The sequence below is a fragment of the Rhipicephalus sanguineus genome, chromosome 7, assembly GCF_013339695.2.
Source record: "Rhipicephalus sanguineus isolate Rsan-2018 chromosome 7, BIME_Rsan_1.4, whole genome shotgun sequence".
In the NCBI taxonomy this organism is placed as follows: Eukaryota; Metazoa; Arthropoda; class Arachnida; order Ixodida; family Ixodidae; genus Rhipicephalus; species Rhipicephalus sanguineus.
In genome coordinates, this window is record NC_051182.1 from 129108877 (window position 1) to 129130351 (window position 21475).

At 48.4% G+C, this 21475-nt stretch overlaps 1 protein-coding gene across 1 annotated transcript in view; it reads left to right on the forward strand.

Moving 5' to 3' along the window:
* The window catches only part of LOC119399012 (diacylglycerol lipase-beta), a 33178-nt gene that overhangs the window by 8904 nt on the left and 2799 nt on the right, over positions 1–21475 (forward strand). Inside the window, exons 4-12 of the mRNA XM_049417501.1 lie at positions 1142–1288; positions 3794–3990; positions 5126–5216; positions 6018–6168; positions 6988–7216; positions 7929–8179; positions 9131–9374; positions 10428–10560; positions 20876–21014. Of these exons, the coding sequence (XP_049273458.1) occupies positions 1142–1288; positions 3794–3990; positions 5126–5216; positions 6018–6168; positions 6988–7216; positions 7929–8179; positions 9131–9374; positions 10428–10560; positions 20876–21014 (1582 nt within the window). The remainder of the gene's footprint in view (positions 1–1141; positions 1289–3793; positions 3991–5125; positions 5217–6017; positions 6169–6987; positions 7217–7928; positions 8180–9130; positions 9375–10427; positions 10561–20875; positions 21015–21475) is intronic.

Below are 21475 nucleotides of genomic sequence, written 5' to 3' on the forward strand. Positions count from 1 at the left end.
CCCCGATGAGGTGTCTTCTACGGCCGTCTGTGAACTGGGTGCCCTCTCCGCGCCTGACCCAGCATCTACAGATGTATTTCGACCATTCATCGCCGAAGATTTGACACCTTCGCAGCGATCACAGCTTCTCACCATCCTTCACCACTACCGCCCTTCTTTCGACGTTGCACAAACATCTCTAGGTCGTGCCGTAGCAGTCGAACACCACATCAACACTGGTTCTCACTCACCGCTGCGGCAACGTCCATATCGCGTCTCCGCTACGGAACGCCGCGTCATTGCCGACCATGTCGATGACATGCTCCGCCGAGGCGTCATTCGACCTTCACAGAGCCCATGGGCGTCTCCGGTAGTACTCGTCACAAAGAAAGACGGTTCTATCCGTTTTTGTGTCGATTTCCGGCGATTGAACAAGATCACGCTGAAGGATGTCTATCCACTACCGCGCATTGACGATGCTCTGGACTGTTTACAGGGTGCCGAATTCTTTTCCTCGTTAGATTTGCGGTCAGGCTACTGGCAGGTGCCGATGGCGGAGGCCGATCGCCCAAAAACCGCTTTTGTTACGCCAGACGGATTGTATGAATTCACCGTCATTTATAATATATATATATATATATATATATTGTCTGCAGTGATGACTGCAGTGCACACCATGCGCGCAACATCACGCTTCCGTTTCACTGTCATCATCACTTCATTACCGTTCTACATCCCGAATCTCCATCGTTCACCTGAACGTGGAGCGTCCTGGTATGTTCTTCAGACCGACCATCCACCATTCCATCACTGAAGTATTCCACTCCCCCTCTGCGCCAACTGGTCGTGGTGGCAAAGTTTCGGAATGGGGCTCCTAAAGTCATCGCTCTACGTTGGGTAGGCGAGCCCCCATGACTAAAGTCCCTAGATTTTTCCCTTCTACCTAAGACCTAGAAGATTTTTCCCTGTTCTACCTAAGAACAGGGAAAAATCTAGGGACTTTACCCACGACGGCTATGGGTATACCCGAACTGAACTGAAAACAGTGGCGCATGCGTCCTTGAGACTAAACGCGCCTCCTCCTGTCTTGAGTCCTGTCCTGCGTTTCCTTTCAGTCTGTTATTTTGACGTTCACTTACGTCCTGTTTCGTTCACCCTGCAGAGCAGCACACGGAGGGCGCAGATTCCAATACTGTACGTCCGGAGCTTCATGCTGCTCGCCGAGACGGTGTGGCACGCCCTGGGCACGGCCAAGGTCTTCTTCTACAGGGACTCCTGCGTGCCACTGGACCTCTGGCAGCAGTTAGAGGTACATTCAACGATGCACATACATAATGACTGTGCCCAGAGTATCTCACTGCGCCTAGCTGCTTTCGGAAGCATTCTTACACTGTGTACAAAAGTTGCTTCCACTTCGAAATCGTCATTTTGCACTGTTTCTCTTCATAATGCAAGCGTACCAACTCACCCAACTTTCTATGCTCTTGTACAGTGCAGTACCGCTTTTAATGTGTATATGCCTGTCGTTTTTTTTTTTTCTGTACTATACTTCCTTACTTTTATCACGCGGGCTGTCATATGGCGTATTACAGATACACGAGTGCGTGCAGGCCTCCTCCTTAAAGAAGCTGCACAAGCAGTCTGTGGAACTTATTGGTTCGTAATTAACTGCTCGTTGTCTGTGGCCCGGTCTGTCGTCTTATCGGCCGGCTAATCTAAACTCTATATAACGCGCACTAATCCATCTTTGACTCGGACCTTAATAGGCAAGACGACGATGACAAGGAGAATCGCACTAAAACGACCTCTAGCGACCGTTTTAGTTCAGGAACCACTGCGCAACGTCCCTCTTACAGCAGGTCAGTGATGGTGTCCAGGGCCTTCTGTCTCTCGGTACTGAGCCGCATATTAAAAAGAGAACGCTGAACGCTCTCTTGGCCATGTGTGGCCAGGGAAGGGAAAGTGGGGCTTCAACAACACCCCTCCTCCCACGGCCCAGAACATTTTAAAGAATTGCCTGTATGTATACAAACAAACACACGCACACATGGAGGTGACAGGCACTCCCGCTCCTCTTATAAATAATATGCTGGCTATGTCCATGATCAGGAAGGCTAACTTAAGGGTATAACCCTTACTCATACGCTACGGTAGCCACTGAGGACAAAGGTCGTACAGATGCAGTTGATACTGCATAAAACATTCGCCACGTCATCTCAAATTGTACACATTTAAACACGATGTACAAGAGAACGTGTGAAGGAAGAACTGGCAAGAAAGACATTGTGTAAGGCCCCGAAGTGGCGTGTCTGTATGGTACATCACCTCTTTGCTGAGAAGCACCAGTGATGTCATGTTAATATCTTATCTGGGATATGCTAGATTTCAAACAATGAAGCACTCACTTCATTTGGCAACCAGCTACATTAGAGGAACGTAGAGACGCACCGTATGCAAAACAGTGTGATCAGTTGCACAAGATTATAATGTATGTGATAAGGGGCCGCGTATGGAGCGTACCACTCACTTCTCAGCCAGCGTAATGGGGATGGACCGGATGATAACAACGTGACTACTGAGGACGAACACGGCTTAATTAACGCCGTCTTTCTAGGTACACTTGCCTTCCTGTATAGATGTTCATACTTCTGTATAAAGCAAGCAGAACCTCTGCGGACAAATGTTCCTAAAGAGGATGTGGCTTGTACAAGTCCGGATTGCTTTATAAGCAGAATTTTCGTGTCTGACGTCGTGCTGCGGCGGTGACCACTAATTGCTCCAATGCTTCGATATTGCCTTCCGCTTTAACGATAACTAAGCAAAACATCAAAAACCAGGACGACTAGCTGTTACCATGTCATGTGAAGGTAACAGTCCACACCAGTGTTGCAATAAATATGCTAATAATTAAGTACGCACGCGGATGACAACGAATTCTATAAGTGAGCACGTAGTCACATGACCGTGACGCAATGCCCGTTCTTTTGGTTAATATAACTGCTCCTTCCTTCTCTGCTGACCTTCATCCGCGTTTCGTCACCCCTTACCGGTGACCGCTCGGGGTTTTCTTTTCCTGTATCTTCTATTGTCTATGAATGTAGTCCGGGCTCGCAACGCGCTTGATATTCATATCGCCGCGTGTCACGCCAAACTTAATTATGCTCTCTTCGTCGTCATTAGTCTCAAGCGGTATTTCTGCAAGTATCAGCTTCGTTAACTTCGTAAGCTACCCTAATGAGGCAAAAGAACTATCCAGTGTTCCGCAGCGCCATTAATCCAACGCTAGCGCGCCTCCACACCGTAACGACAAAAAAAAGTATTTAAAAGTCGATCCTATACAATCGTAAGCACAGAGGTGTTGCTACATACTAACCTCAGAGATACTGCAATGTAGATACGGTACCACATTCATGAGCATTGAGAAATCACAACCTATTGACCTGGGAGGGTTGAGATAATGAAGGGATGGGTGGATGCACCAGAACTGACAACTGGGCGAGTTGGTGTACTTCCATCTTGAACAAATACTAGCGCGACAAATACTAGCTCGTTAGCACTATCAGATGCGGAAGTATCATACCTCACGGATAGCTTGCGTCACGTCCACGTCTCACCAGCCACATAGCCTTTCGTTGTTTGTTTTGTCACATTGAGCATGCGCATAATTATTAAGAAAAAAGAAATATCGCACAAAGGCAGTCATCTGCGGGCCGGGCTGCGTATTTGAGACCCCTGCTCTATAGACTGTCATACTGTACTGTATTCCCCGAATTTATTGAATCACCTTCTCTCCCTCTTTTCAAATACCACCCAGACGCTGGTGATCGTGGCCTGGGGCATCGTGCTGGTGCTGCTGCTGTTAGTGTACGCGCTGTACGACCCGGCTGGATCGCTCAAGCACAACCCGTTTCGGGACATCGGTGACGTCGAGGTCAGCCGCGACGTCAAGACGTTCTTCCTCCAGCCCTCGGACAAAGGGCACCGCCGACGAGCACGCCTCTGGTTCGCCAGGTGCGTGCACTCGACGAGGATATGCGTATAAACATATAATATTGGCTGGCGTTTTGAATTCCTAAACCACGATATGATTATGAGAGACGCCGTATAGTGGAGGGCTCCGGAAGTTTCGACCAAAGGTTCTTTAACGTGCACCAAAATTTAAGTACACGGGCATTTTGCCTCAATCGAAATGCTGCCGCCACGGCCGCGATTCGACCCCACGTCCTTTGGGCAAGAAGAGCTGCGGCGACAGCTTTTGGTCCGGTGTCCCTCGAGATTGTTTTTTCTGGTAAATAAAACTGATTTGCCTTGAAGTCGAGCACCATAACCGCTAGACCACAGCGATGGGTTTAAGTATACATACATACACGGACAACAGAACAAAAATAACTCACGGTTTCCCGGACTGTCACGCTATACGAGATTCGTTAACTCGTCTTCAGTCGTGTCGAGTAGAAAATCGCACTATGATAACATTTTCATGGGCACTATAGTGTCCATGAAGATACTATAGTGATCTACACTACAAGACCCCATCAGGAACCAACTACATTTCGTTCTTGGCCCGAAAAGCCGACTTGACCCAACTTTTAGGATCTCAACAAACCGACCCGATAAGCTCCATTTTGTCGTGCTGAGTAGACTTATTGGGTTGGCATGTTGAGAGCCGAAAATGTGGGTGAGGTCGAGTTGTCGGGCCACGAACCGGTTTGTCAAGAGCTTGTCAACTCTATACTAGCCAACTTTCTTGAAGACTATATTGTCGACTTTGATATTGTCGTAGCGAGATATTGTCGTAGCGAGTCGACTTTTCAGGTCGGCGTGTTGGGAGTTGACGAATTGGGTCGAGTTGGCTTGTCATGCCTAGAACCGGCTTGTCAGCCCCCCAAAAAGCCGACCCGACAAGATGACTCGCCCGATATTATCTTGTCGAGTTGATCTATCGGGAAGGCCTATTAAGAGTTGACAAGCCGACTTGTCTCAACAAAAATTGAACTATGGCGACGTGAACATAACAATGTTGTTTCGTTTACGTTGTCGTGGTTCTTGCTTACCTGTCTGTCCGCGACAATACCGACTCGCTTAGTTGGCTAACCCAGTGGAAACATCCAAAAATAAACGCCTCTCCCCCTCTCACTCTCCGCAGGCTGCGCCGTTTCTTCTGCTGCGCGAGCGACACAGAGGACAGCCCGCAAGCCTACGAGCACATGGCCGAGTACGCCGCGTACTTGTTCGAGGTGAGGACGATGGAACGTGTACTGTGAAGTCCAGCGAGTTTCGTGTGTGCACAGGGTGGATAAGCAAATCGATACGCACGCGAGGATCACGGCCTTTCAGCATCATGATAAACTATGGGCGCGCGCAAGGTTCTCCACTATAGGGGAGCCAAGTTTCACCACAGATGATAGGGGGGTGGAGGGGGCGCCCTCTTCCCCAACCGGTCATCAACCGGTCCTGTGCTAGCTGCGACCACGTTATACCAGCAAACTTCTTAATCACATCTTCCTGCGGCGTGCGCATTTTCGATGGAGGCGAAAATGCTAGAGGCCCGTGTACTTAGCTTTAGGTGCACGTTAAAGAACATCAGATGGTCAAAATTCCCGGAGCCTTCTACTACGGCGTCTTTCATAATCAGATCGTGGTTTTGGGACGTTAAACTCCAACAATTATTATTAATCACGTCTGCCAACCTAGCTTTTTTGCTGCGCTTTGGCGCGCTTACCTTCTCATGAAACCAGTCTGTTACTCTTGATGACCTGCGGCTAACTTGCCTTCGCGCTAAATGCCCATGCCCATTTCTTCTTGATTTCGACTATGATGTCCACAACACCCGTTTGTTTCCTGACCCACTGCGAGAATATATAAACGTACAAAATGTAAATACTTAGTGTCGAGGGGGAGGGGATACCCCGAACCCCCCTCCCTGGCTACTCCACTGGTGGTATATTCTTAGAACTGCACTCGATAGTGCGAGAACCTGGGGGAGGAGGACCGTCCTAATAACTGAACTGAACCTTACGTACTTCCTGCGCCCGCAGGACGTGGACATCACGCCATCGGACATGTTCTCGGCTCTGGTTCTCTTGCGCAAGAAACAGCGCCGCCAACTGGCGCGCATGGGCTCTACCTCCGAGGAGTCGCGAGAGGGCATGACGGTGCCCTACTGCCTCACCGACTCCTCTTCCTCCGGTGAGTGTGTGCGTATGTGCATGCACGCTTGGGAACCTACTATTGCTCTACTTGCCGCAATCGTGAACCGAATGCAGGAGATTTGGCTCTGGAGGATCGATCGATTATTATTATTTATTTTATACAAGATGTTGATTTTTCGCTCACAACCACCGACGCCGACGCTGACACCGGAATTTCTGCGGAATGAGCTCTTTAACGCTATCGCGTTAAAAAGGGGGAAAAACGTTATCCATGCAAGTTGTGCCACCTGAAGCTACAAGAGAACCCCGCACAAGGTTCTCAAAAATTAAGTTACACAGGTGAAAATGACTTCGTTCTGGTCAGGGATATGAACCCGGGACCGACACCTTCACGGGCCGATCGCTTGTGAGAGTGGATCAATGGGCAACTCCCTGCAGACTGACACTGAATGTACCAAAGCAGCTCTGCATGTGGAAGCTCAAAAGACCGACGGATTGTTCACAGGTTCCATGCACGTACCTATGAAATCTATGCCCTAGCGACGGCTCGCCTTCGAGTAATGCCGGCGTCACGCGGTTTCTTTTGATCGCGATCGAGCCTGATCCTGATAGAATTTGACTGTCGTGATTGGGTCCTTCCCGCAAGCTGCAGAAGTGAGCCGATCACCGCTGAGAAATTTCATCCCGATAGGGCTCGATTCCGATCAGTAGTGCACCTTATCACAAACAGAAGCGAATCTCGAAGTCTATGCTTATTGCTGGCTGCATGTTCCAGAAGCGATTGCAGAAGCCAGAAATGCGCCGTGGAAGTCACGTGTTTTCTCAACAACACCTCCTCTTCCTCAACCGTATGCAGCGCCAGTGGATAAGGCTCCGTGCAGCAACGGTGTGCCAAACGGTGCGGCAGCGACACCTACAGCAGCCGCGTGGCCGGTGGCCGGTGTGACATCTACAGGGCCACATCCGTGGATGAACCCGGAGCAGGCATTGTATTACCTCAAGTTCGCCTGGGGCATCTACGGCTGGCCGGCTTACATGGCCTCGCACGTCTTGACGGGTCTTTGCGACCTGTGGGCCGGGATCAGGTATGGCGTCTGCTACAACTTTGACACTGGCTTGGGCGGTTCAAATACCCCCCCCCCCCCTGAAATTTTGCAATTTCGCATGTGTACATGTATATTGAACTCAAACATACACGCACACACGCACGAACACGCATAAATTTGTGGTTGAAACGAAATGACACCCTCTTTTCTTTCCACCCACCATAAAGATATACCAGCAAGGTTGCTACCTTTGTCACGCAGTCACATCGAAATCCTCTGCCCAATGAAAGGCCGGACCTGTCGCCATTCCTGGCAAAGATAACTATATGTACCCCTACTCGACAAGCGGAGAAAAAAAATTTCTGACTTTATTTCGGCTCCATGTAACACTGGCATAGCCAGCAGGGGTTGTGGGTTCAACCTCCCCCCTCGGCCCAAAATTTTCCATTTTGCATGTGGTTATATAGACGCAGACGTGCAAACACACGCACGAACATATATATATATATATATATATATATATATATATATATATATATATATATATATATATATATATATATATATATATATATATATATATATATATATAAAATTTCTGGCTACGCTGCTGCCATGTCACTTTGTGTCACCGCCCTTTTGGCAGTGTCTCTTCACTCCTCTGAAATGCGTATATGGCTCGCAAATTTTTGCAAAAGACTGTAAGCGTAGCATATTTGTATAGCGCTCAACGCGCCGCTGGCCATCGCAGGTGTTGCACCTGCTTGCGCGGCGGCAGCGGCAACGTGTCGGGCGACAACTGCTGCGAGTGCCACGCGGCCACGGTCAAGCACTTGACCCAGGTGCGGCCCGAGGACCTACTATTCTCGTCGTTCTCAAACGGCCTGTACCGGGTACCCTTCTACGTGGCCCTAGACCACCGCACCAACGCCATCCTGGTGGTGGCCCGAGGGACTCTGTCGGTGGCCGACGCGCTCACCGACTCCGTGACGGCTGCGGCCAGTGAGTAGGCTACCTAGTCACTTGCCCTTGGCTTTTTCACTCAGCAGTCCAAACCGCCCATGCAGTGAGAGGTCGCGTGGGGACATACTTTGCACCTCGGCGAGTAATCGCAGGGTCGATCACCTATAGTGTTGAAACTGAGACTCGAGGTGACCAAGTTCGACATAAATGAGCAGGTACGAAAATTATGCAGTGCTTACCAATTCCTGCTTTAAAAATTTCTCGTACAATAGTCAGTGAGAACACTTATCAAAATAAAGCGAAACGCCAGGACGTGGGAGAGTCCTCAGTCCAGGACCACATGAGCCGCGGCCGCCCTGCTATCTTTCGCAAGCAGATCGAGTTGGTCCCGGGAGTTTACGCTAGACAGTGAGGCTTCCCACTGTTGTACGGTTGGGTGTGTGATTGGCGACATAAGTGGCGTGCGCAGGGTTCACCATTAAGGGGGGCGAAGGTTCATCGCTGCCCCCCCCCCCCCCCGTTCGTTGTGTCCAAAAAGCAACGTGCTTCCCAATGGATGAAAAAAATGAAAATGAAGCGATGACGTGCTGCCCACAATGACCTGCCTTTGGTCCCTGACTTTCCAGGAGGAAAGAAGGGAGGTAAACAGTTCTTGGAATGCAACGTCAGGGGTCTTCGGCCGCCATCTATCGTCATAACCCTGCGTGGTCACAATCTTCTCCTTAGAAAATGGCGGGAAAGGTCCTACTGAGTAAAAGTATGGGGCAGACTTTGCCCATCACAAGGGTGATTAAGGGGGCGGTCCCCCCTCCCCCCTTCCCCCCATTCGCACGCCTATATGTTCTTGTGTCTCGGTCATGCAACACCCGGATGACTGAAGCGACGGTGTAAGCCCGTTCAAGTGGTGCCGAGAAAAATGAGCAGGAAAAAGCATAAAGCTCGACAGTCAGTGACGTCATCTGCGCGTTCCGCGCTGCCTCCGCGACGCAGAGATGCCGGACGGCGTGGGCCTGTGCCACCAGGGCGTGCTAAAGAGCGCCCTGCAGATCCTGGGTCAGCTGGACGAGCCGCTGGCGAAGGCCACGGCCCGCCACCCGAACTACACCCTGGTGCTCACGGGACACAGCCTGGGCGCGGCTGTCGCTTCCGTGCTCGGCATCCTCCTCAGGCCGAAGTTTCCGAACCTACGCTGCTACGCCTTCTCTCCACCCGGAGGAATCCTGGACGTGGAAAGGTTAGAATGTTATACATACAAGCTAGCCCTGTCTTTCTATTTATCTACCTATTCACATGCATGTCTGCCTATCTACTCGTGTATATGTATAGATAAGCTATATAGCTGCGTGTGTCTGCATCTATCTATCTATCTATCTATCTATCTATCTATCTATCTATCTATCTATCTATCTATCTATCTATCTATCTATCTATCTATCTATCTATCTATCTATCTATCTATCTATCTATCTATCTATCTATCTATCTATCTATCTATCTATCTGTCTGTCTGTCTGTCTGTCTGTCTGTCTGTCTGTCTGTCTGTCTGTGTCTGTCTGTGTCTGTCTGTCTGTCTGTCTGTCTGTCTGTCTGTTCATCAAGTTTACGTACCTATGCCTTTAAGGAATCCGTATATCCAGGGGGGGGGGGGGGGGAGTGGAAAGAAACGCAAACAGCGCAGCGCACTGTTTTCATCACGCTCTTACCTTGGTGGCTATAAAAAAAATATGCTAGATGGTTCTTCATTGTATCATGGATGACTCTAGTGGATTTTTATCACCACCCAGGCTACAACCGCTTGAAAATAAATGCGAAACAGCAGAGAATGTGGATGCCGCTTTTTCGCGTTTTTTTCCATTCCCACTGTGCGCATGCCTGTCTATTTGTCTGTCCATGTGCCTGCCTACCTGTCATACACATTATTGTTTTACCTCTGGCTCAATAGGAAAGAAAAAAATAAAAAATTCGCGGTCGGGCAACTCGGTCAAATGTTTTTTGCAGAATTTCTTTCTGAGCTACCAGCGTACCCTTTATTCACGTCAGTTCCGTGACGGAAATGACGTATACAGGGGCGTAGCCAGAATTTTTTCGGGGTGGGGTTGAACCATACTTTTTGTACATTCGTGAGTTTCTTTGTGTGTGCGTGTGTACTTGAAAAATTTCAAAGGGTTTAAACCCACCCCCTCCCCCCCCCCTGGCTACGCCAATGGACGTGTGCGTTACTTCTTGTGGACCCTGGCAAAAAACACTTTTGCGTTAAAAAACAACATCGTCAATCGGTTCCTCGCAGGGCCCGCGAGACACGCGACTTCGTGATGACCATCGTTGTGGGAGACGACCTAGTGTGCCGGCTGGGGTTCTCGCAGGTGAACAAGTTCAAGCGAGAGGTGGTCAGCTGCCTGCTGCAATGCGACATGAACAAGGTACAGTGTCATTTCATTTTTAGGGGCGAAGCTCCTTAAGGCGGCACCCGTTCGTCCCTCGTAGTCGTAGTCGTAGTGCGTAACCAGTCTTACGCTTTGACCTCCAAGGTGGGGCCGGTGGGAGATTTTTCCTGTGCGTTGTTGAACAATAAAAAATTCGCAGCGTGCGCGTTAACTAAAAGCCGAATTCTCCTGTCTCTCATTCCCCATTAGCAGCCATTGGCATGTTCCAGTAGGAAACGTTAGTAGAAGTGTAAGTGTTAGCTAAAAGCCGACTTCTTCTGTCTCTTATTCCCATTAGCAGCCATTGTTTACCTCCAAGGTAGTGCCTGGTGAGATTTCTCCTGTGCGTGATTAAACAATAAAAATTTTGTTCAAAACGCCGTTGATTGATGAAATAAACCAACGAAAGACGCCAGATGTTTTGTAAAATCAAAACGAAAGAACGCCAGATGTTTCTAAAGCAAAACGAAAAGACGCCAGCTGCTTAACGAAAGACGCCAGATGTTTTCTAAAGTAATGGTTTTCTAAACAATGAAAATTCACAGCGTACATGTAAAATTAAAGTGAGCTGCAAGTCGTCATAACTCATCGAACCTTTAGTATAAACGCGCCCGATCTCACGTCGGTGATGATGTACTGGGCAGAATTCACGGAAGATTCACGGTTTACCGATGAACCTCCGCAGCTTCGCCCACTCATCATCATTCACTCCGTGGATATGCTGTGATTTTTTTCATTTCATTTTATTTACCCTAAAGGCCCGTTGGGCATTACATAGGGGGGGGGGGGGGGGGTAACATGGTACAATGAACACAAAAATTGGATACACAGAAAAAGAACATAGCGGTGCTAATAACACTAGTATAATTACTATTGCATGAAGAAGCGTATGCGTAATCAGTGACGAAGGTGAGAATATGCAAAAAAACATATTACAGAAAATACTGGCAGAAAAAGTATATACGATTCACCCACAAACGTGGGAAAAGCGAAGAAGAAGAAAAAATATATACCGAAAACACTTGTAGAAGAAAGTGTGTACAGTTCACAAAAACAATTTTTTTTAAATAAAAATAAAAAATATGGAAAAAGCGAGCAAAGAAGAAACAAGTATTTCCAGAAAGTAATACAACGATTCGGACATCGTGCACCGAGAAGCAGTACGAAGGAGGAGACTTGTGATATCCGCGCTCAAAGAAAGACATGCCACTTAAAAACAAAAAAATAATTGTGTAGGGTAAAGCAGGGTAATTTTGACCGTGACGTAAGGGAATTTTTCCAAAAATTGGTTGGCGACGCTGGTGCAGGTTTTGGTGTAGTTCTAAATCCTGCGCTCAGTGCAACTCCACTACCCTGAAACCCGAGGAAGTGCGCGTAGCACGGGCAACACAGCGATTCCCTTGGCAAACGCGCTCTTAATTGCCACGGCCTTGACAATCGCGCGCTTGCCGAGGAGGTGGCGCCCTCTCTTGCGCGGCGCGGGTATAAGCCGGATGGTCCGGAAGCGTTTCTCGCGATTTTAGGTAAATTATTGCACTTTATTCTTGGTTACTTCTGTAGTTGATGTTATGTTAGGCCTTGTTAGGTCTCCAGCTTCATTAAAATGTTTATCTCTTGCTGGTTTATTCTGCACTGGTTTTGAGCGTTTTTAGCCTTGTTTTAGGCCTGTATAGACCACTGCGTGACCATGAGACATGAGAGACTGGATGGACGACAAGCCGGGCCCCTAAAGTGCTACGCACTTAGAAGAAAATATCGGCAGTAGTTACACCTTTGTAACAAACGATGGCGAATACCTGGCTGCACTGCTCATATAAGAGAAATTAGCCGCAACGAGCAACTACTTATGTATTGCAGTAAGTCGGCCCTTTGAATGCCTCATGCGAGCACTTTTGCCTTTGCATGCATTCTTTAGAGGTGTGCGGACTGCAGGGAAGCACCCGCTACGTGAGTGCAAGGCAATGCGCGCACCTACGTAGTTGTATACACTTTGTTGATGCTGTGGCTGATGGTGATGACGAATGATTGCTCGGCCTTATGTCACTACTACTAAACAATGTGAATCCAACAGATAATTCAGCCAATGAAAGCATAGCGCGGCATTAATCGTTGTCTTTATAACTGTAGCGTAGTTAATTATGACGTATAAATTGAAATGAATAAACGTGGGCGAAGAATCACCCCTTCAGTCGGTGGGATCGGAACTCACAAGCTTCGAATTACGCGACGACCAGTAGAGCGACGACGGTATACGCCTTCCGTCGTAGCTCAATCGGTCGATCATAGGACGCCAGGGGCGTAGCCAGAAATTTTTTTCGGGGGGGGGGGGGGGTTCAACCATACTTTATGTATGTTCGTGCGTGCCTTTGTATGTGTGCGTGTATATATACGCAAGCAAAAATGAAAAATTTCGGGGGGGGGCGGGTTTGAACCCCCCCCAACCCCCCCCCCCCCCTTGGCTACGCCCCTGTCGGACGCGTAATTCCAAGGTTGTTGGTTCAGATCCCACCGAGAAGCAGTACGAAAAAGGGCACTTGTGATAGCCGCGCTCAAAGAAAGACATGTCACTTGAAAATAAAAAAAAAATGTGTAGGGTAAAGATCTTGACCGTGACGTAGGGTACTCGGCAGCACTCGACAGACTAGAAGAACGGCACATGAGCTTTTAGAAGCGTTTTTTATCAAAGAGTAGTGACTGCGTAAGTCAGACGTCTGTTGTCTTGTTTGCCGCGGAACGTGCCTTTTTTTCGGGCTTTCAGCTGGTTTGGTATCTGTCTAGCGCCCCCATGCAGCCTGCCGGATGCCACATGCGCGCCTGCACGTTTAAGCAGTATATGTTAATTCTCTTCAATTTGCCATTAAAGTTGTAAGTCTGTGCTGTGTGTTTCCGAGTCTTTGCTATGCGTCTTTGCGCTACACCGTGATTATTAAAAGATATTCTGTGTGAATTTTCTATTCATTCATTCATTGTTATGGCTATCAGTGCTGCTTCTTTTCGTTGCGCCTGCCACTTGCTTTGTGAAGAATTCGTAGCAGCCATTCAAACGACACCAATCTAAACATTTTAAAAATATTTAAATCGTTTGTTTAAAGGATCAGATAGCAAGTTAGTTTATTGTTTGCAGTAATTTTTATAGCGCAAGTTGCAATCAAAACCACCTCGATAGGCAGCCGAAGCCTGCGATGTAACCAGATCACGCGCAGAGGCTTTTCGGTATGACTTACGGTAGGTGTACCCCCAGAGATTTGGCTCCATAGACAGTACCGAGTACGTGTCCACGTGTGACACTCCGTTGCGTTCAGCTCTTCCACAACAGAGTACGGAGTACTGTGAGTCGGCACCATTTGTACCAGACATTAGTGCGTGATCTACGATCGTAACGGTCACCTTACTACCGTACTTATCCTCGACGATCAGCTAAGGCTGGTCGAGAAGGCCCAGGACGCGGCCCAAGCTCAAGGCACTCTGGACTGCCCCCTACCCTGGGCTCTCTTCTTAAAAAAATCGCGGCAGTTTCGCACTTGTGGTGCCCAGCCTGGAGAGCGGAGCTGGGTGGATTTCCTTGTTTTATTTTTTTTAGGGGCGAAGCTCCTTAAGGCGGCACCCGTTCGTCCCTCGTAGTCGTCGTGGTCGTAGTAGTGAGTAACAAGTCTTACGCTTTGACCTCCAAGGTGGTGCCGGTGGGAGATTTCTCCTGTGCGTTGTTGAACAATAAAAAATTCGCAGCGTGCGCGTTAACTAAAAGCCGAATTCTTCTGTCTCTCATTCCCCATTAGCAGCCATTGGCATGTTCCAGTAGGAAACGTTAGTAGAAGTAGAAGTGTAAGTGTTAGCTAAAAGCCGACTTCTTCTGTCTCTCATTGCCATTAGCAGCCATTGTTTACCTCCAAGGTAGTGCCTGGTGAGATTTCTCCTGTGCGTGATTAAACAATAAAAATTTTGTTCAAAACGCCGTTGATTGATGAAATAAACCAACGAAAGACGCCAGATGTTTTGTAAAAGCAGAACGAAAGAACGCCAGATGTTTTTCTTAAAGTGTAGTAGTAGTAGTTGCATGTAGCCACCTCGCCCGATCGTCAACGGGCGAGGTGGACCGGCAACGGCGCGAGGACCCTGCCGTACGAGAGTTAAATCACACTAAAAGATATACTTTGCGGGCGATACACTCTAGTGAGCTTTCAACTTTTCGTCTTAATGTACATGATAAAGAAATTATTTCTACGAAAAACGCAAGGCACACCTTGAGCAATATGTTTGGTTTTGGGACGCTAAATGGAACCATGAGGCGATGCGAAGCCGGAGCACTTGCACGATTGCGTTCCGTTGGCTTTCGTTGGGCATGCTACCGACCTCGCGTCGTGGAACGCGCGTCCTCTCTTCCCTCTAGCCTTGCCTTTAATTCGCACAGGGCGAGCGGGGAATGCGGTCGCTCTTGGCGCTCTTTCGCTCGGGAGCGGACTTCTTCCTTGCATTTCACCGATCACAAGTGATAATGAAGGGACCACGTAAACCAACAGTACAATAAAAGTTTGATGTTTAATATATACACGATGTTTCACACTCTTTATATTATGTACTGGGCGCATTTCACGGAAGAGTTTCACGGTTTACAGATGATTCCCTCCGTAGCTTCGCCCCACTCATCATCATTCACCCCGTGGATATGCTGTGATTTTTTTTTTTTAGATGCGAAAGCATCTTATGCTCGGGGCAGTGTCCGTCCTGCGGCGTCCGCAGCCATACTGCGCATGCGCCAACTCTCCACCTTCTACACGCGCTCACGCGAGGAGGCGGAAGGAGGTAGCGTGAGCGCTGCCTCCGCTTCGTTTTTCCTGTCCCGTCGCGCGCTCGGTCCCGTTGCACTCCTCTTCGCAAAAGCTCAACTAAACGGCAACGCCGGCAAACGAACCTCGTAACTGCGAGGCTGCAAAAGCGCGCGTTCGCTGTGCTTCCGTCATTCTCTCTCTGTGCGACGGTGTGCGAAACGCCATGGACAACGTCAATGTCGGCGCTAGTTGCTGCGGCAGCGCCACCGCCGCGGAGCAGAGTAAGGCTCGGGAAGCCGAACGTAAACGTCAGCGTCGGCCAAGCCGTAATTTAAACACCTCGATAACCACCGTCTGCTAAGTCACATAAGATAAACGGCAACTCTATGCGCACCCCCTGCGATGCTTTCGCATCCCACTATGGTTGTCCGTAGGGGGAGACGATGTGTAATTTTTTAAAGACGATAGTCTTTCTTGGGGAACTTAAACGCAGAAATTTTGGTCTGTCTTTCTGTCTGTCTGTCTTTCTGTTTGTCGGCACGTCACCCGATTCAGCCACCCGGCCAAAGTTGAACCACTTGCTTACCGCCGAACCGTCTTGAACTGGTACGGCTGTTCATACTTGTGAACGTTGTCGATCAAAAAGTAAATATTGCGCATATCTGAGGCGCAACATCATTAGGCAAGTATTAGGTGGTGTGTTCCTTTAATAGAAAATACATAGATACGCAATTTTAAAGACCCTAGTTTCTTAAGCTGCGCTGAAAATGCGACTGCGCTGAAACTTGTCTTCCTCCGTGCCCTCTGCACAAGCTCATGTTGTGTTTCGGTTTCGGTTCAGTATTGCATTGTACGAATGACAGGGGGCGCCGCTCTGGCATACCTGTTAAAGTCCCTGAAAAATAACTAAAGTAGCGCCAACTGCGTCCCTTCGCCTCTTCCTCCTCTCCTAGCAGCTGCATCAGCGCCTCTAGGGTGTCCTCTGGGAAACTACGAATTTTACCTGCTGTAGTGAAAACACCTTCTTTCTGCTATTGTACCGGTGATTGCTGCCACTGGCACAACAGGTCGGCATCCCGAAGCACCCAGAACCACCGTACGAACTGACTCAAGCGCGGTCGACCGCGCACCGTGCACCGATCAAGTAAGCAACCGAGACGTGGACAAACAAGATGGCGTTCGTACGACCTTCTGAAAAACTAGTGCGCCACTCTTAAAAACTAGCCATTTCTTAGCGCCGCCGAGTTTTCAGTGGCGCTGCCATCAGGAGCGAGCACTTTTGCCTACAAAAACATTATGTACCGTACAATTTTATACTGTCGGACACCATGAAAAGACGCCACTTGCTTCTTTACACATTACATTGCCGTATCTATCGCTATTAAGAGCTAGCTCGCCAGTTTGTTAAGCTGGGGCGAAGTCCCTCGCTGTAACCTGCAGCCATCCATTCAACGCGTCGTGGAACGCGAAGAGGAACGCTACGTGCGTCGTGTCTTCCCTCTAACGTGGCCATTAATTCTCAGAGGGCGAGCGTGGAACGCGGTCGACAGCCAGGCGAGCGTCGGACAGCTATATTTAGGGCCACCTTGTCGTGCGCGTCTCGAGCGCAGTTTTCAAATTGAAAGAACATTAGGAGCATTACGTCTAGAGGTGTCGACAATGGAGAATCAGACGCTCTTAGATATTTCTTGTATATATACTTCATCAATGTGTATATATTTGTAAATTGGGTACATGGTTCATCAAAATTATGAATTAATAAAACGTGTATATATCTATGTATAACAGCGTGTGTCACGTCTTCATATGATGGTAGATGACTTGTACGGAAGATTGACGGGTTTTCCTGATCTTCTCCGAGCCAGCTCCTCAAGCATAATTCACTTCGGGGAAATGGCGTGATTTTTTTAATACTCCTTATTTCGCGAACTTTTCGCACTGCGTCACTTAGAAACGCAGCGCCCTCGGGGGCGCTAGCGGAATAATTGCACTAGCCTCTCTTTCTGTCCAATAGCCATGATCTGCGAGCTTCGCAGCTCTACTAACTTCATCTGCAATCTACAAAGCGCACGAGAGAGAAGGTGCCTGCACACTGACACGAATGGCGCTACTTTAGTTATTTTTCAGGGACTTTAATACCTGTTTTACCCAGGCGACGTGTAAGTAAGAGAGTTTGTGGAGAGTTGAGTGCGGACGTTTCTTCTCCTTCGGAGCATCGCGCCAAACAGCGTGTTCGGGCTGGCCGGCGTCCCCACCGGTCGCGTTGGTCACCACCGGTCTTCGCCTGCCGCTGCGCCGGGACTACCAGTCCGCAACACAGCACTCATGTTTCCCGACGTATTGCCAGATGGCGTCCATATCTCACGCAGCGCCTCTTCTATCGTCTTTAGACGACATTTGCAGCGAAGCATGCAGATACGCGGCCAATTTTTTCCTTTCTTTCTTTCTCGTTCTGTCTGTTTCTTGCATCTGTTTTTTTGTACCTGCTGCTTTCTATTCCCTTCTTTCTCTCTCTTTCTTTGTTTCTCTCTTTCTTTCCCTTTCGGTCTTGCTCTCCGTTTTTTCGGTCTGTTTTTCTATGTCCTTCTCTGTCTTTCTATCTTTTTTTATACCTCTATCCCCCTTATTTCTTCCTATTTTTCGCTTTCTTTCTATCGCTTTCTCTCTCTTTCTATTTTTCTTTTCTTTCTAGCTCTTCCTTTCTTTCTCTTTGACGTGCTCCACATCGCCGAGCAGAGTTTTCGTTTAAAGGGTCCCTGCAAAACTTTTTCGGCATGGTCAGAAAACGCTGCCGATCGGTGGTCGATCGAGGCCGCTGAGAACACGCGAATCAAACATTACAGCGCTGCACGCGGCTTCGAATTTACAATTAATTATCGAAGTCAGTTAAAAATCTCTCCCCCCTTCTCTCTACGAATGATGCCATATGCTCAAGTGACCGCGAAATATACCCAAATTCACGGCCATTGGCTGATTCGAGCATCGTGGGCTGCAATTTACTGCGCCCGCCGCCACGTGCCCGCGCGGGCGTGCTCGTAGTCTCACTGACACACGCACCCGTTGCAACGCGTCAACGCGTGACTTTTTGACGCAGCGCCGCGCCCTCTCCCTATGGAGAGGGAGGGCGCGCAGCTTCGCGTAGCCGCGCGCCTCTCTCCCCATAGGGAGAGGGCGCGGCGCCGCGTCAAAAAGTCACACGTTGACGCGCTGCTACGAGTGCGTGCGTTCGGGCCTTTAGCCGCGCGGACAACTTTTCTTGGCAGTGAAGGGAAAGCAACGGGGGCGGAGCGTCTGCACATCTACAGCTACGCGAAGTAGTCCGGTTTTAGCGCGCGTCTCGTAACGCCGTGGAAAGTGATGACTAGCGTTGCATTTCGACGCAAAACGCTGCTTAGCGTCTAAGGTAAGAAAAAAAAAAAGGCGCGACTTTTTCACGCACGCGAAAACGCAAAGTGACAACGTATAAAGTAAAAGAAATACAAATATCTCGCCTGTGTGCGCTGCGTTCCGTCTCAAAAAGCTACATGTAGAAAATGAAGGAGTGTTTTATTTATCTCACGCAGAAAATACGGATAGCGGCAGGATACGTGCACTGGGGCTCTGTAGCCTTCGCTTCATTGCCAAGAAAAGTTGTCCGCGAGTATAGCCGCGCGTTCAAAGAAAAAACAAACCAAAAAATGCTCTAGGTCATGACGCGAGCGTGACGTAACTTCTTTCCCCCGTGCCATCCCTCCCTGCTTAGCTTCCAGCGCTCTCGTCGGGACGAGAGAAGAGGGAAAGCAATTACAGCGTGCGACAAATATCTATAACTCCACTCGCACTTGAGGAATTCTAAAAATTTTTGCGGAGGCCCATTCTTGAGGCAATAAACTCTTTCAGTGAAGCCATTCCATGGCTACTTGGAAACGTGTTGCAGGGACCCTTTAACCCTCGCACCTGCTGTATAAGGTGGTGGGGCGCATACCCACTTGTGGTTTTCTGCGGACACCGAAGTTTTACGGCCCGCTTAAAGAGCTCATCTGTTAATAGGACGTTTATTCTTTCTCTAAAAAAATAGGTCAAGTACGAATGTAACTCCACCCTATATTGAGCACTCTGAGAGAAAGACCCTCCCTATAAGTCAATGTGATGCTCGCACATTGCCCTTTCTTTTTAGTACAAGCACCTAAACATTGTCTAATGTACCATTCTTGACGGCTATTTTGTTATATCCGTTTTTCAGAACGTGAAGTACGACATGTGCTGTACAATAGAGCTGCGGAATGAAGCTTGGTGAAATATTTTCTGATGTTCTCGTAAAGGATATAAAGGAAGGATATATACGTGTCCCAAAAATACCGCGGTTAATGTAGCGTTAATAATAATTATTAATAATTGTTGGGGGTTTAACGACCCAAAACCACGAAACGAGGGATGCTGTAGGTGAGTGCTCCGGAAATTTCGACCACTTGGGGTTCTTGAACGGGCACCTAAATCAAACACGGGCCTCAAGCATTTTCGCCTCCGTCGACAATGCTGCCGCCGCGGCCGAGACTCGATCCCGCGACCTGCGGGTCAGCAGTCGAGCACCATAATCACTAGACCACTGTGGCGGTTTCAAGCGATAATGTAGTTATTGCGTAGTTCTAAATCCTGTGCTGATGTTGTTCTATTGTAGGTCTTGGTGTAGTTCAAGATCCTGCGCTTAATGCTGCTTCACACCGTAAAACCCGGTGGCGCCCTCTCTTGCGCGGCGCGGGTATCAGCCGGATTTTGCAGAAACGTTTTTCGCAATTTTAGGTAAATTATGGCGATTAATTCTTGGTTATTTCTGTAGTTTATATTATCTTACACGTTGTTAGTTTATTTTGCACTGGTTTCGAGCATTGTTAGCCTTGTTTTAGGCCTGTATTGACCACTGCGTGACCATGCGACATGAGACAGTGGACGACAAGCCGGGCCTCTAAAGTGCTAAGCACTTAAAAATTCCCATTCTTTCGTTACTACTAAACTATGTCACTACTAAGCTCATCTCAAGAAATTTTTCATTATACGTAAACGCAACAACAACTAAGGAAAAATGTCCTCTTTGCGTCACTGCGGTATTTCATAGAGTATGGCATGTGGCTACTGTGCTGAAGCAACCGCGGTAATGAAACCAACCCTTGTACAAACTTGCGTGGCAGTCATTGTGGCACTGGTTACATGCTAACTTAGCGAAAAAAAAACGTATTTCATTGAACGATTCGAAACATGATATTGAATTATGGGAACGCAGATTCGTTTTCTTTATAAAACGCTTGTGCGTGCAAGTTCGTATGAAGTTCGTATGGACTCCTGTAGAGTTGCGTGATGACTGTGAATATTCGAGCGTCAGTCTCGGATGATCATCCAATTACTTTACGGGTCCCTGATTAGATGACGCTGTTGTTTAGAACGCAGGTCTCATGCACGTCTTGTTCCACGTTTGTACGTGAGCTTTTCCAACATGGCGCTGTTGTTGACGTCATTATGCTTATTTTAAGGGTTGATATAGATATTCTAAATTGTTCCTTTATTTTTTGTAGAACGTCCTCAACAGGCACGGTCTTGAGGCGCTATTCTGTTGCCGCCGCCTGACGCCTCCGCTGAAGGACAAGGAGGCCTTTGAGAAGATCAACGCCCCGAATGGAAAGCTCGCCGAGGGCCTGAGGCCACGCGACAAGCCTGTACGTACACATGCACCCTGATTTGCGTTTGTTTATAGCCATTTATTTGCCTTTGCAGCTTGTGAAACTCATTTGGCGGTTTTTACTTAATTGCACTGGCTACTGCAGGCGTTTATTCAGGATTTTGTGGTTTCCCGGTGGGGAAGGGAAGGGGGGGGGGGATTTGTTACCCATGGAAGAAGAAGAAAAAAAGCTTAGGAGAGAGCATTACGACACACAGGCATCCTTCGGAAGCGAACGCTCCCTGAGGTCAGCAATGTCGGCCCAATTAACACGTGACTTCTTTTGCGTCAAGGTCACTCAAGAAGTGAGATTTGCCGAGACTTTGGGGCTTGGTACCCGGTAGTGTTTAATCGAAGCGTGCTTGTTCGTCGCAGATCGGCCGGTTCACGGAGGAGGTTCAGAAACAGAACTTAATCGGGAGTATACTGAAACCTACCGCGCGCGCTCTGACGTTGG